The sequence below is a fragment of the Primulina tabacum genome, chromosome 6, assembly GCF_025594145.1.
Source record: "Primulina tabacum isolate GXHZ01 chromosome 6, ASM2559414v2, whole genome shotgun sequence".
Classification (NCBI taxonomy): domain Eukaryota; kingdom Viridiplantae; phylum Streptophyta; class Magnoliopsida; order Lamiales; family Gesneriaceae; genus Primulina; species Primulina tabacum.
In genome coordinates, this window is record NC_134555.1 from 43,092,228 (window position 1) to 43,106,069 (window position 13,842).

A 13,842-nucleotide genomic window follows, 5' to 3' on the forward strand; every position below is an offset into this window, starting at 1 on the left:
TCCTGTTTTTCATTCATGTATGAAGCACATTGCAATTAATTTCCACTTTGTCCGTGACAAAGTTCAAAATGGCAAGCTCGTGTCCCCATGTCGCCTACAATGATTAACTTGCCGATGCTTTGACCAAACCTATATCTCGTCTACAACTATGTGCATTGCAGACCAAGATTGGCGTTCTCTCCAGGAACTCCATCTTGCGGGTATGATTAAAAAAAGTGAATATCAATCAACCGTGTGAATTATGGCTGAAGATTTCTTGTCAATATCTTCCATTCTAATATTGATTGTATGATCAGATCTAAGCCAACTATAATATTTGTAGTTATTATAATTATTTTATCGCAAAATAGATTTTCGTAGGGAACATAATATTTTAGTGTAAAATATTATGGAATATATTAAAAGGGGTAGGTGTTTGTTGGGTTTTTTTTTTTTAAATATTATAAATTAATAAAATCATTATAAAAATATGGCAAATTGTGAAGATTTGTAAAACTAGTACAATCCGGGACTTACTGTACCAGATTCATATTTTTAATTTTTTTTTAAAAAAAGGAAAAAAAAAGTGGGGGCACGGATTTAAAAATAAAAAATAAAAGAGAGATCGGCGACTGTTTGTGCAAAACCGTCGCTATTGGCGACGGTTTAACCAAACATTGTCGCTAAGGCAAATCCGTGAAAGACTGTCACGGATTCTAAGAAGCCGTGTCACTCCGTGTGTTTTCTTCCTTTAAGTAGAAATGCGGGTATTCTTTCCATCATCGTCCAAAATAATTGTTCCTCATATTCATTCTCGCAATGTGCAAAATCCATCTTTTCTACTTCGTTCATATATTAATATTATTTGTTGATTTTATCGTCCATTTCATTTGAAGAGATACGAAGATGTAATGTTTAATATCGTTGATAATATTATAATTATATATTAAGAAGTAATTTTTTGTGTAATTTTTTTATAATACTTGTCATTTATTTCAGATATTAGCATCGTCCGTTGATATTATTACAAATTCCGTATAATTACGCATGAGAAGATAATTTAATTAATTTTTTTAATATTTTGTTTGTATTATTTATATTATATTAATGTAATTATAATTTTGTTAACTAACATTATATGATTAAGTATAATTAGTTAAATAATATATTTTTAATATTAATCGCGATATTAAAAAATAGTTTGAATATTAAAAAAATAATAAATATGGTACCTGCAATGAACAAAAATTATTAATAAATACACAATTTTGTAATTACATTAATAACTTCACATGTTATAATTTTTTTATTTATAATATTTTTTAAAAAAAGCCTGTTCATTATATCAGTTTAAGTTTTAAGTAATAACAATAGTTATAATATTAATTGTATTATTGAAATTGTAATACTGTAATTTAGAATTTTTCGAATAATAATAAATATACTTAATTTAATTATAATAATTATATTTACGTGATATAATATTATATCTACATTAATTACAATAATTACAATAGTTATATTTAATTTACGTGATATAATATTATATCTACAATAATTACAATACTTTAAAAACGTAACAAAATACTTTATAATTTCATTAGTATTAAGTACACTAATATTAACTCATTCTTATATTAAATTAAATTATTTATATTAAAAATACAAACCTTGAGATATTTTCAAAAAATCATATTTTTAATTTTTTTAATATTCAAACTATTTTTTAATATCGCGATTAATATTAAAAATATACTATTTAACTAAATTATAGTTAATCATATAATGTCAGTGAACAAAATTATAATTATATTAATATAATATAAATAATACAAACAAAATATTAAAAAAAATTAATTAAATTACCTTCTCAGACATAATTATACGGAATTTGTAATAATATCAACGGACAATGCTAATATCTGAAATAAATGACAAGTATTATAAAAAAAATTACACAAAAAAATTACTTCTTAATATATAATTATAATATTATCAACGAAATTAAACATTACATCTTCGTATCTTTTCAAATGAAATGGACGATAAAATCAACAAATAATATTAATATATGATCGAAGTAGAAAATCGAATGCAAGAAATAAGTTGCGAAAATGAATATGAGGAATAATTATTTTCGACGATGATGGAAAAAATACCCGCATTTCCACTTAAAGGAAGAAAACACACGGAGTGACACGGCTTCTTAGAATCTGTAACAGTGTTTCACGGATTTGCCTTAGCGACGGTTTACCATAAACCGTCGCCATTGGCGACGGTTTAGCACAAACAGTCGTCGATCTCCCTTTTATTTTTTTAAAAATCCGTGCCCCCACTTTCTTTTCTTTTTTTTAAAAATAAATAAAAAAATATGAATGTATGTCCCGGATTTTACTAGTTTTACAAAACTTCACAATTTGTCATATTTTTATAATTATTTTATTAATTTATAATATTTAAAAAAAAAAACCCGTGTTTGTTGTACCTATTATACTTGTTACGTTCTCGTCTGAGTAAAAAACTTCGGATTGATTAGCGGGTTTACGGGTAAACCTTTTAAGTAATCAAATAAATCAATAAAATACAATAAAAGATTGTCAACTATTTCGCTGTCTTCTCTTGTCAGAGAGGAAAGGCTGAAAGTTTGCTATGAATACAGGTGGTGACTGTATATTTTGGTAGTATATACTAATTTGCTGGTAGACACGCGTTAAATTTGTACAAGTGAAGTCACTTGGGTTGCTTTGAGGAGAAATGGTGGGATCTTTGGCATTGGGATATCCGCTTTATCAATGCCATCCCGGAAAGCTGCTGGATTTCGAACTTTCTTGTCGCGGCGGGGGCGATCGCGGGTGTGGCGGCGATCCCAACGGAGAGTTTCCATCTTTTCTGCCGAAGGAAGTGCACAAGATCAGAGACCCTTTTGCGAGAACTTTGGCTCAGAGGATACAGAGGCTTCCTGTGCAGGTACTGCTTCCCATTTTTGCTATTGCATGTGAAAATGGCTAACATGGAAAACATATGAAGGATGCCTTCTTCTCACCAGTATTTGGTTAATATTTCATTTATTAAGCAGTTTCTTGTGGGGGTATGAAATTCTTTATGTTTATCAAACTAGGCACTGACTTTTTTAATGGGTGGGTGGAAATTGCTTGAATTTATTAGTGAAGAAGCTCTCTCTCTTTTCTTTCAGAGATTTGCTGCTTATTGAAGATTACTAGAATCCCATTTTCCTTTTGCTCTTGTTGCATTCGATTTCAGTGTAGTTCTGCAAACTGGTTACAAGTTTGAAAGGGGATTGTGAGGACGATTTTTAGTAGTGAAAAAGTGAGCAATTTAATTTAGCCCTGTTTGTATGTTTGGATATTAATGTTTTCCTTGTCACATCAAGTTTAGTACTTTAGTTCTTGTCTGCAAAGTCAGTTGTGGCCGGTAGCAAAACATTGAATGCACAAGGCTGGCAGCAAAATTTGAAACGGAATAGGTACGCTATTTAAACGCGGTTTCACACTGACAGGAGGCTCTATAAATAGAGCTCTCCTTTTCATTCTGAAATCATCCCTTCTTCGAGTTTTCTCTCATCCTATAAGCATTTGAGTGCTTAGTTCTATAATATTTGTGAGGTGTTTGTTCTCCTGTATTAAGAGAGTGTGTGTTCTCTTTGGAAACACAGTGAGTGAGTTGTACACCACAAAATATTATAGTGGAATTCTTTTCATCTTGCCCGTGGTTTTTACCCTAATAATTTTTAGGGGTTTTCCATGTAAATCTCGGTGTCCATTTTATTCTTTATTTTCGGGTTTTATTATCTCAAATTCCGCACGTGGGACCAACAAGTGGTATCAGAGCCTTGGTTTAAAATTTCTTAAAATTCTGAGTATGCTCTGTGGTTGCAGCCTAGACTGATCTTCCACATCAGAAAAGATTTTTTGAGATTTTTTTTATTTAAGGCGGGATTATTTTGTCGAGTCTACTAAAATCGTTGTAGACATAATGGCGGGGAGGTACGAGATAGCAAAATTCAACGGAAGCAATTTTATGCTGTGGAAAATAAAGATACAAGCAGTTTTAAGAAAGAAAAATTGCTTGGCGGCTATTGGAGATAGACCGGTGGAGATTACAGATGATGGAAAGTGGAATGAGATGAATGATAATGATGTTGCCAATTTACACTTGGCTGTAGCAGACGAAGTTTTGTCAAGTATCTCTGAGATAAAAACAGCCAAAGTTATCTGGGATACTCTGAAAAAGATGTACGAAGTCAAGTCGCTACACAACATGATTTTCCTAAAGAGAAGGCTTTATACTCTTCGGATGGCGGAATCTTCATCGATGACCGACCATATCAACACACTAAATACTCTATTTGCCCAACTCACTTCTATGGGGCATAAAATAGGGGAAAATGAACGTGCGGAGCTTCTACTTCAAAGTCTACCAGATTCATATGATCAACTTATCATCAACATAACCAACAATATTCTTATGGGCTTTCTAAGATTCGACGATGTCTTAACTGCGGTTCTCGGAGAAGAAAGCCGGCGCAAGAATAAGGAAGACAGGTTGGTTACTTCGAAGCAGGCAGAGGCTTTGCCGATGATAAGAGGAAGGTTTATGGACCGTGACTCCAGTGGGAGCCAAAGGCGAGGTAGATCAAAGTCGAGAAGTAAGAAGAAAAATATTTACTGCTTTAAATGTGGCGGTAAAGGGCACTTCAAGAAAGAGTGTACGAGTATCGATAAAAGCTCTCAAGGAAATGTGGCCAGTATTTCAGGCAGTGGTGAAATATTATTCAGCGAAGCAACAACTATTGCAGAAGGCAGGCACAAATTTTGTGATACATGGATTGTGAAGGGCCTAAAACTCCTTTCTTGAAAATTTGCGGAAAATTAAAAATTTTCTTTTTAAAAGAACTTAAATGGCCTCATTCATAAAATCACTGGTGAATCAAGTTCAATATTTCAAAATATTGCAGCGGAAGAAAATTAAAGTTTTGCCAACAACAACGATTTAAAAATATCCAACGACTGATAAAATTGTTTGCGGAAAAAAATAACAACTGCTGCTCTGAGGTCCTCGGGTGCCACTACTGTCGACCCAAGCTGGCTCACTGGTCCCCACCCTCGGCCCTGGCCTCATCAGTACCTACAACAATCAAGTCTAGTGAGCCTAAAGACTCAGCATGCATAAATCGCAGGTAACGAGTAAAAATCTGAATTTAAAATATGCATGAGTTAACATATCCTGTCCTGAGGCATACTGAAAATAATCTGTACTAAGCAATTATAATACGTGCATAACTGAACTGGAAATCACTGTAAAAATATTTGCTCCTTGGAGCCTGTACTGAAATGTCTGGTAAAATTTTCTGTTGAGATTATGTTTTACGCCTGTGGCCACTGCACTAAGCTGAACTGATCGGTAACTGGCTACCGGGGAGGCTGAAACTGAACTGAGCTGGCCGGTCACTGGCGACCGGGTGGTACCATACTGAACTGATCGGTCACTGGCGACCGTATAAAATAACACTCCCACATAGTGAATGAACCACAAGCCATATCGCATAAATCTCAAAAATAATCATTTTCTATTTAATGCACGTAAAATAATTAACTGGCATAATGAAAATGTCCCGTAATTTTACCAACTGGATTGGATTGGATCGTTCCCAGGCTCGCTGCAACCTAACTGTGCCATGAAAAATATGCAATAGCTTAAACTTGACCAACTACGCAATTTACGTTCAAAAGATGCGACTATGACGCCTAATGACTTCGCATTTAATCATGACTCCGAGCCAACTTGAACCGACACTGAACCGACGTATAGTCATGATTAAAATACGCTGAAAAATCATAAAATAATGTTCCTAAAATGATAGGGTCGAAATCTAGGTGGAATGGAGGCCAAAACACGAAACGCTCTTTCGAGAGTCAACTTGGCACATTGCACCGTAAATTCTCGTACGACCTCAAAAATGATCCAAATGACGAACGGTCGAAAACATGACCTTCCTAACTCAATGAGGCACTGTCCAGTCTAAGGACATGGGCTAAAAGCCAACCAAGAACTCGAACGAGCCTCTGAACCAACCGAAGTAGCCGAAGGGGTATAGGGGCTGTTGTGATGTTTTTATTAAAAACCGATGAACCATGGACCAAGCCACCAAAAGGGCAACTTAGTCACGTCTTAGACTTGCTAGGGAAGTGATCCAACCATGGCTATAGGCCCTTGGGGCAGCCAAGATCAGATCCTTCCTCCATGACAAGAAACTGAATTTTCGAACAACATTTTCTGCACCTATGGGGACTTGCTGTCATTCTGAATTTCCAGCAAGCATGGGGCTGGTTTGAATGGACCAACATGGTCCTAATGCATCCTACTACATGTATATAAGCCTCCTTGGGAGCCTGGAGTCGATCCAATACCTGAAACTCACAAAACAAAAGAAACCGTGAAGCTTGCCAAGGAAATCGAAAATTCTGCATGTGTGGTTTCAAAATGTTTTGACATGGATCTCGATTTTTACTTGAATAAACATGATCATGTACTGAAAAATAAATGATAATATGACTTGATTGAGGTTTGAAAGAAATCTAGACATGCCTGGTTTCGTTTCGAAAGAAAACGAACGAAACAACGACGACGCGGCACGGAGGAGGTGGAGCGCTTCTCTTTTCTACCTTACCTTGCTCTCGATTTTTCTCTCTTCTTTTTGGCTAGGTACCTCACGATTTTTCTACTGAAAATGAGTGTGAATTCACTCTGAATTTTCGAAAAGGAGAAGGGGGAAAAATGGTTAGGAGGGTGAGGGAAGTGGGTGCAAGATTTAAGGAAGATCCAAGACCAAGTCTTCCCAAATTTGAATTTTGAATTATGGTTTGATATCAAATGATTTGGTGGATGCTTCTAGGAGGTAGTGGCCAAATTCTCTCTTGATTCTAGACTAGGATATGTCCATTTATTTAATTAAATTGTGCTCCCAAAAATCCTAAAATTATCCTACTAATTACATGCAAAGAATTGGTCAAAGTTGATGAGTTGGAAAATGAATCTTCTAGCAACTAAGGGTGGCCGAAAAATGCATAATAAAATAAAGGGAAATGTTGATTATCTAGTCAACTAATAACCCTTGAAAGCCTTACTAATCCTTTAAATAATTTAGTGAGCTAACCCCTTAATTAAATAACTTAAATGAGTTCATTTCTTAATCACCTCAAATAATTAAATTAAATCCTCAAACCTCCCTTTCTAACTTAAATGAACTTGGTTGCTAGCTAAATTAACTTCTGGAAATATTTCTCGAATCTTAAATTCTATCTCAAAACTCCAACTCCGGTCCGGCCTCACTGAAATAACTGAAATGCTAATAATCAAACTACTGAACTGAAATAATAAAATAATTAACTTCAAACAAATGCATTTAAAATAATCATGCAATGAAGTCAATTAAATTTAAAAATCTAGAATTATGCATGGCTTATACGTCTACTGATTTACGGGTTCTACATGGATTATGGATTCAGGAGCGACGTGGCACATGACGTCTCGGAGAGAATGATTTGATCATTATGAACCAGTCTCAGGAGGATCTGTATTCATGGGAAATGATCATGCCTTGGAAATCGCTGGGGTCGGTACTATCAAAATTAAAATGTTTGATGGCACCATTCGCACCATACAGGAGGTACGACATGTGAAGGGACTGACAAAAAATCTTTTGTCCTTGGGGCAATTGGATGATATCGGGTGCAAAACTCGGATCGAGAACGGGATCATGAAAATTGTGAAGGGAGCGCTTGTGGTTATGAAGGCGGAAAAGGTTGCTGCAAATCTGTATGTACTTTTGGGAGAAACACACAAAGAGGCAGAACTAGCTGTTGCATCAATTGGTTCAGGAGAAGAATTAACAGTGTTATGGCATAGAAAGCTCGGGCATATGTCAGAACGAGGGTTGAAAATTCTCTCAGAATGGAAGCTGCTGCCGGGACTTACAAAAGTGTCACTACCCTTTTGTGAGCACTGTGTTATCAGTAAACAACACAGATTAAAGTTTGGCACTTCTACTGCCAGGAGCAAAAGCATATTGGAGCTGATTCATTCGGATGTTTGGCAAGCACCGATTGTATCCCTAGGAGGAGCGAGATACTTTGTCTCGTTCATTGATGATTTCTCTAGGAGATGTTGGGTGTATCCAATCAAGAAAAAATCAGATGTTCTTCAAGTCTTCAAAGATTTCAAAGCGCGGGTTGAACTTGATTCTGAAAAGAAAATCAAGTGTCTGAGGACTGACAATAGAGGAAAATATACCAGTGACGAGTTTGATGCATTTTGTCAACATGAGGGCATCAAGAGACAGCTCACGGCGGCTTACACACCTCAACAGAATGGAGTGGCGGAGCGGATGAACAGAACCTTGTTAGACAGAACAAGAGCTATGTTGAGGACTGCAGGTCTAGAAAAGTCATTTTGGGCGGAAGCAGTCAAAACCACTTGTTATATTATCAATCGTTCTCCTTCAGTGGCGATTGATCTGAAGACTCCGATGGAGATGTGGACCGGGAAGCCGACAGATTATTCTCATTTGCATACATTTGGAAGTCCGGTGTACGTTCTGTACAATGAGCAAGAAAGATCAAAGTTGGATTCGAAATCCAGAAAATGTATCTTCTTGGGTTATGCTGATGGAGTAAAAGGGTTTCGCTTGTGGGATCCTACTGTTCACAAGCTTGTCATCAGCAGGGATGTTATCTTCGAGGAAGATAAAGTAAAGGGAGACAAAGGCACACTGAATTCAGAAATTACTATTTTTCAGGTGGAAAATAAGACGGACGAAGGTCAAGTTTCTTGTGAAGCAGTACCAGAGCATGAAGAACAAGAACATGTTGAGTCTGAAGTTTCCAATGTGAGGCAGTCAACTCGAGACAGAAGACCACCAGGTTGGCTTTCAGATTATATCACTGAAAGCAACATTGCATATTGTCTATTACCAGAGGATGGTGAGCCATCGAGTTTCCACGAGGCTACTCAAAGCTCGGATGTATCTTTGTGGATGATAGCAATGCAAGAAGAGTTGGAGGCATTAGACAGGAATAAAACTTGGGATCTTGTTACACTACCACGAGGAAGGAAAGCCATTAGAAACAGATGGGTCTATAAGATCAAGCGTGATGGAAATAACCAAGTGGAGCGGTATCGTGCTAGATTGGTTGTAAAAGGGTATGCTCAGAAAGAAGGACATTGACTTCAATGAGATATTTTCTCCTGTGGTTCGGCTTACAACAGTCAGAGTAGTGTTGGCATTGTGTGCAGGTGTTTGACCTACATCTAGAACAGCTAGATGTGAAAACGGCATTTCTTCATGGAGATCTTGAAGAAGGAATATATATGCTCCAGCCAGAAGGTTTTGCGGAAAAAGGCAAAGAGAACTTGGTTTGCAGGTTGAAGAAATCTCTGTACGGTCTCAAACAGGCGCCGAGGTGTTGGTACAAGAGATTTGATTCCTATATCATGAGTCTTGGATACAACAGACTGAGTGCAGACCCTTGTACATATTTCAAGAGGTCTGGTGATAATTATATTATTTTGCTGTTGTATGTGGACGACATGTTGGTAGCAGGTCCCAACAAAGATCAGGTCCAAGGATTGAAGGCACAGTTGGCTAGGGAATTTGATATGAAGGACTTGGGACCAGCAAACAAGATTCTAGGGATGCAAGTTCACCGAGACAGAAGTAACAGAAAGATTTGGCTTTCCCAGAGAAATTATTTGAAGAAAGTCTTGCTACGCTTCAACATGCAAGATAGTAAGCCAATCTCGACCCCTCTTCCTGTTAACTTCAAGTTATCCTCCGAGATGTGTCCTAGCAGTGAAGTAGAGAGGATGGAGATGTCTCGAGTACCGTATGCATCAGCAGTGGGAAGTTTGATGTTCGCTATGATCTGTACAAGACCAGACATTGCTCAAGAAGTGGGAGCAGTTAGTCGGTATATGGCGAATCCTGGACGAGAGCATTGGAGCACTGTTAAGAGGATCCTTAGATACATTAAGGGTACCTCGAATGCTGCATTATGTTATGGAGGATCAGATTTTACACTCAGAGGCTATGTTGATTCAGATTATGCAGGTGATCTTGATAAGAGGAAATCTACTACTGGTTATGTGTTTACACTTGCGAGGGGAGCAGTAAGCTGGGTTTCAAAACTGCAAACAGTTGTGGCGTTATCTACGACGGAGGCAGAATATATGGCAGCTACTCAAGCTTGCAAGGAGGCAATATAGATTAAAAGGTTATTGGAGGAGATCGGGCACAAACAAGAAAATGTTTCTTTGTTTTGTGACAGTCAGAGTGCCTTGCACATCGCAAGGAATCCAGCCTTTCATTCCAGGACTAAACACATTGGAGTCCAATTTCACTTTGTGCGGGAAGTAGTTGAGGAAGGAAGCGTGGATATGCAGAAAATCCATACAAAAGATAACATAGCTGATTTTCTGACCAAGCCAGTGAACACTGATAAGTTTGAGTGGTGTAGATCCTCAAGTGGTCTAGCGGAAACGTAAGCAGCAGGGAATGGCAAGATTGAAAGGATGTGTGGAGATGTGTTTGATTCTCAATCAAATCTCCAAGTGGGAGAAATGTCGGCAAAGTCAATTGTGTTGGCAGCAAAACATTAAATGCACAAGGCTGGCAGCAAAATTTGAAACGGAATAGGTACGCGTTTTAAACGCGGTTTCACACTGACAGGAGGCTCTATAAATAGAGCTCCCCTCTTCATTCTGAAATCATCCCTTCTTCGAGTTTTCTCTCATCCTATAAGCATTTGAGTGCTTAGTTCTATAATATTTGTGAGGTGTTTGTTCTCCTGTATTAAGAGAGTGTGTGTTCTCTTTGGAAACACAGTGAGTGAGTTGTACACCACAAAATATTATAGTGGAATTCTTTTCATCTTGCCCGTGGTTTTTACCCTAATAATTTTTAGGGGTTTTCCACGTAAATCTCGGTGTCCATTTTATTCTTTATTTTCGGGTTTTATTATCTCAAATTCCGCACGTGGGACCAACAGTTCTGTCACAGGGCCAATACTCTACTTGGGGGAGCCCACCGGGGCCACAAATCGCTATCCGAACAAAAAAACTATATCTATTTGTCCATGTTTATTTGAAACTTTTCTGGATTCTCTTGCCGAGATCTATTCTTGTGATTCGATTTATTTGTATATTTGATTATATTTTCATTATTGAGAACTCTTACGCATGATAAGGAAAATTACAGGTTGGATTTTCCGAGAGTTGCATAATGAGTAGTTGTGTGACCCCAATGATGCGAAGCACTGCCAATCCGGTGGTTCTTCTCCATTGCTTTGATAGGTTTGAATCAATGAAAGCCAATCACAGGCTTTTTATTTTGTTCCTATATAAGTTGTTGCCGGAATATGATTCCCTTGTTTATTCAGCTCTTGTTTAGAATGGAGAAGTGCATATCCTTTGCTGGAGGATGCTGGGTTAGAGGTTTGGGCAATCGACCTTCTTGGATGGGGTTTCTCTGATTTAGGTTTGTTACACGGCCTTCCCGGTGCACTTAACATTATATTATCTATGCTGTTTGTCACCTTTCATGTCTTAATTGTATTAGAATGCCGCCCACCTTGTAATGTTGCATCGAAAAGATACCACCTTTACCAGGTAGGTTCCAAGTAACTTTGCTAGTTTTTTTGATGAAAAGATGTGACTTTTAACATAAAAATATCATAAACATCGATAGAGAAATAACTTCGCTTGTTGATACATTAAACTCTTTCAATATTTCCGTGCAAAATAGCTATGGAAGTCTCACATCAAAAGACCAATGACTTTAGTTGGACCTAGCCTTGGTGCAGCTGCTGCAATAGATTTTGCTGTCAATTTTCCTGAAGCTGTAAGAGTTTTCTTCCTCATCAAATTTCTTCTGATTTTTTGAAACTGGGGCATCAGTAGAAAATTTGGAATATTGTCGAACTACTGCACTGAAATTACAATCTGGTCCTCAAGTTAAATGCTTATGATGCATTTCACGATGTTTTGCAGGTCGATAGGCTCGTTTTGATTAATGCAAATGTTTATACCAAAGGGACTGGGGTTCTCACTAAATTACCCAAACCGTTGGCCTATGCTATGGTAATATGCTTGCATTTACACTTTCTGTAGGGCCTGGTTCTTGATGAAAATCAATCATCTTAAGCCATATTCATTGGATATAATTAGGCTAGTTGGTTTCTTTCTTTATTTTTTTTTTCTTGTAATTGTATCACATTCTATATTGTTTTATGTTCATTTCCTTGCTATCTTAAGTGTCATCTTGATCAGGCCTCTCTGCTGAAGAGTGTGCCAATACGGTGGTATGCAAAGCTACTGGTTTTCGAGGGTATATCAGTTTCTACGATATTTGACTATACAGAAGTAAGTTGGATATCCTGAAACAGTATATTTTATGTTTTTACTCAATTGGAAATACCCATTTATCAATTCCTAGCTCGAGTTAGCCCAGATTATGTTTTAACCAATCAGGTGGGACGCCTTCACTGCCTCTTGCCGTGGTGGGAAGACGCTACCGTGAACTTTATGCTCAGTGGGGGATACAATGTCATGGGGCAAATCAAACGGGTAACTAACATCCACTTGCCACCTTCCATATTTTTCATAATAAGTTCCATTATAAAACCAAGAATCATGAATATAGCTCAGTTTGGTATCAAACAAGAACGCTTTCAAAAATTTAATGGGCCTACAATGAGCTATTTCCGTTGATTTTTCGTTGAGTCAGGTAAAGCAAAAAGTTCTTCTCATCAGCAGCGAGCATGATAATATTGTGGACAACAAGCTTGCAGAGGTCGGTTTAAATCTCCTCTTTCCTCTCCTGTTCAGTTCAGTGAAATTTCGTGGATGCAGATTCTTTACACACGCTGTGCACTAATCTGAAACATTTGTGCTCTTTTGACAAAAAAATGCAGAGGCTGCTGAATGAACTGCCAAACGCTACAATGAGAGAAATATCGAATTGTGGGCATATGCCTCACATTGAGAAACCAAATGTGATCGCCAAACTGATTATCGATTTCGCTCGTGGAGGCTCGAATGGAGCTATTCGTGAGGTCGAGATGCCGATTTCTTACTTTGTGGATGACAACTCTTGTAAAACAAACAGATAGTGTAGAGAGGGAGAGTGAAATTAAGACTTTGTGGATTACCCTTTAGACGGGATCTTGGTGCTGCACTGAATGAAGTTAATGTGTTCCTAAGAAATATTATGATTTCATGTTATATACTTTAGCTTCTTTTGCCTCTGCTATATGTTAATGTGTGAGTATGCATGCCTTGTTATTGAATTTTAAGATACATCAATTTGTAGAAAAATTGAGAATGAAGTAGTGTTTGTTTTTTTTAAATTAAAACAAAAGTTATTAATTTTTAAAATTATAATGGTAGCCGATAAAATATGATACAAACATAAATATGAAATATCGACTTATCAACTAACGAAAAATTAGTTGTTCTAAGAATAGGTATCTTGTGAGACAGTCTCACGAATCTTTATCTGTGAAACGAGTCAATTCTACCGATATTCACAATAAAAAATAATATTTTTAGAATAAAAAGTAACAATTTTTCATGGATGACCCAAATAAGAGATTCGTCTCACAAAATATGACCTATGAAACCGTCTCACACAAGTTTTTTCATTGTTTATAATAACATAGATGTTTAGGAAACAAAATAAAATGGTAAGCCTTCGTATTTGGTAGCCCCCGACTCCTTTCCCTTGTCCATATTCGATCATAGTTTACACATACTTGGTTCCATGAAAATGGTGATCGGGCCGAAAACAAA

At 36.9% G+C, this 13,842-nt stretch overlaps 1 protein-coding gene across 2 annotated transcripts; it reads left to right on the forward strand.

The window, feature by feature from the left end:
- LOC142549763 (alpha/beta hydrolase domain-containing protein VTE7-like) lies at positions 1-13,317 on the forward strand. 2 transcript variants are annotated; one of them, XM_075658878.1, is made up of 11 exons: positions 1-215; positions 2,639-2,946; positions 11,252-11,346; positions 11,433-11,530; positions 11,612-11,661; positions 11,798-11,893; positions 12,043-12,132; positions 12,322-12,414; positions 12,523-12,618; positions 12,779-12,844; positions 12,966-13,317. In XM_075658878.1, exons 2-11 carry the CDS (start codon positions 2,734-2,736, stop codon positions 13,161-13,163), a joined length of 1,095 nt encoding a protein of 364 aa, XP_075514993.1. In that variant the 5' UTR covers positions 1-215; positions 2,639-2,733; the 3' UTR covers positions 13,164-13,317. The 2 variants fall into 2 exon arrangements, with proteins under 2 accessions (XP_075514993.1, XP_075514992.1); XM_075658877.1 differs by having other exon boundaries at positions 1-200.
- The last annotated feature ends 525 nt before the right edge of the window (positions 13,318-13,842 follow it).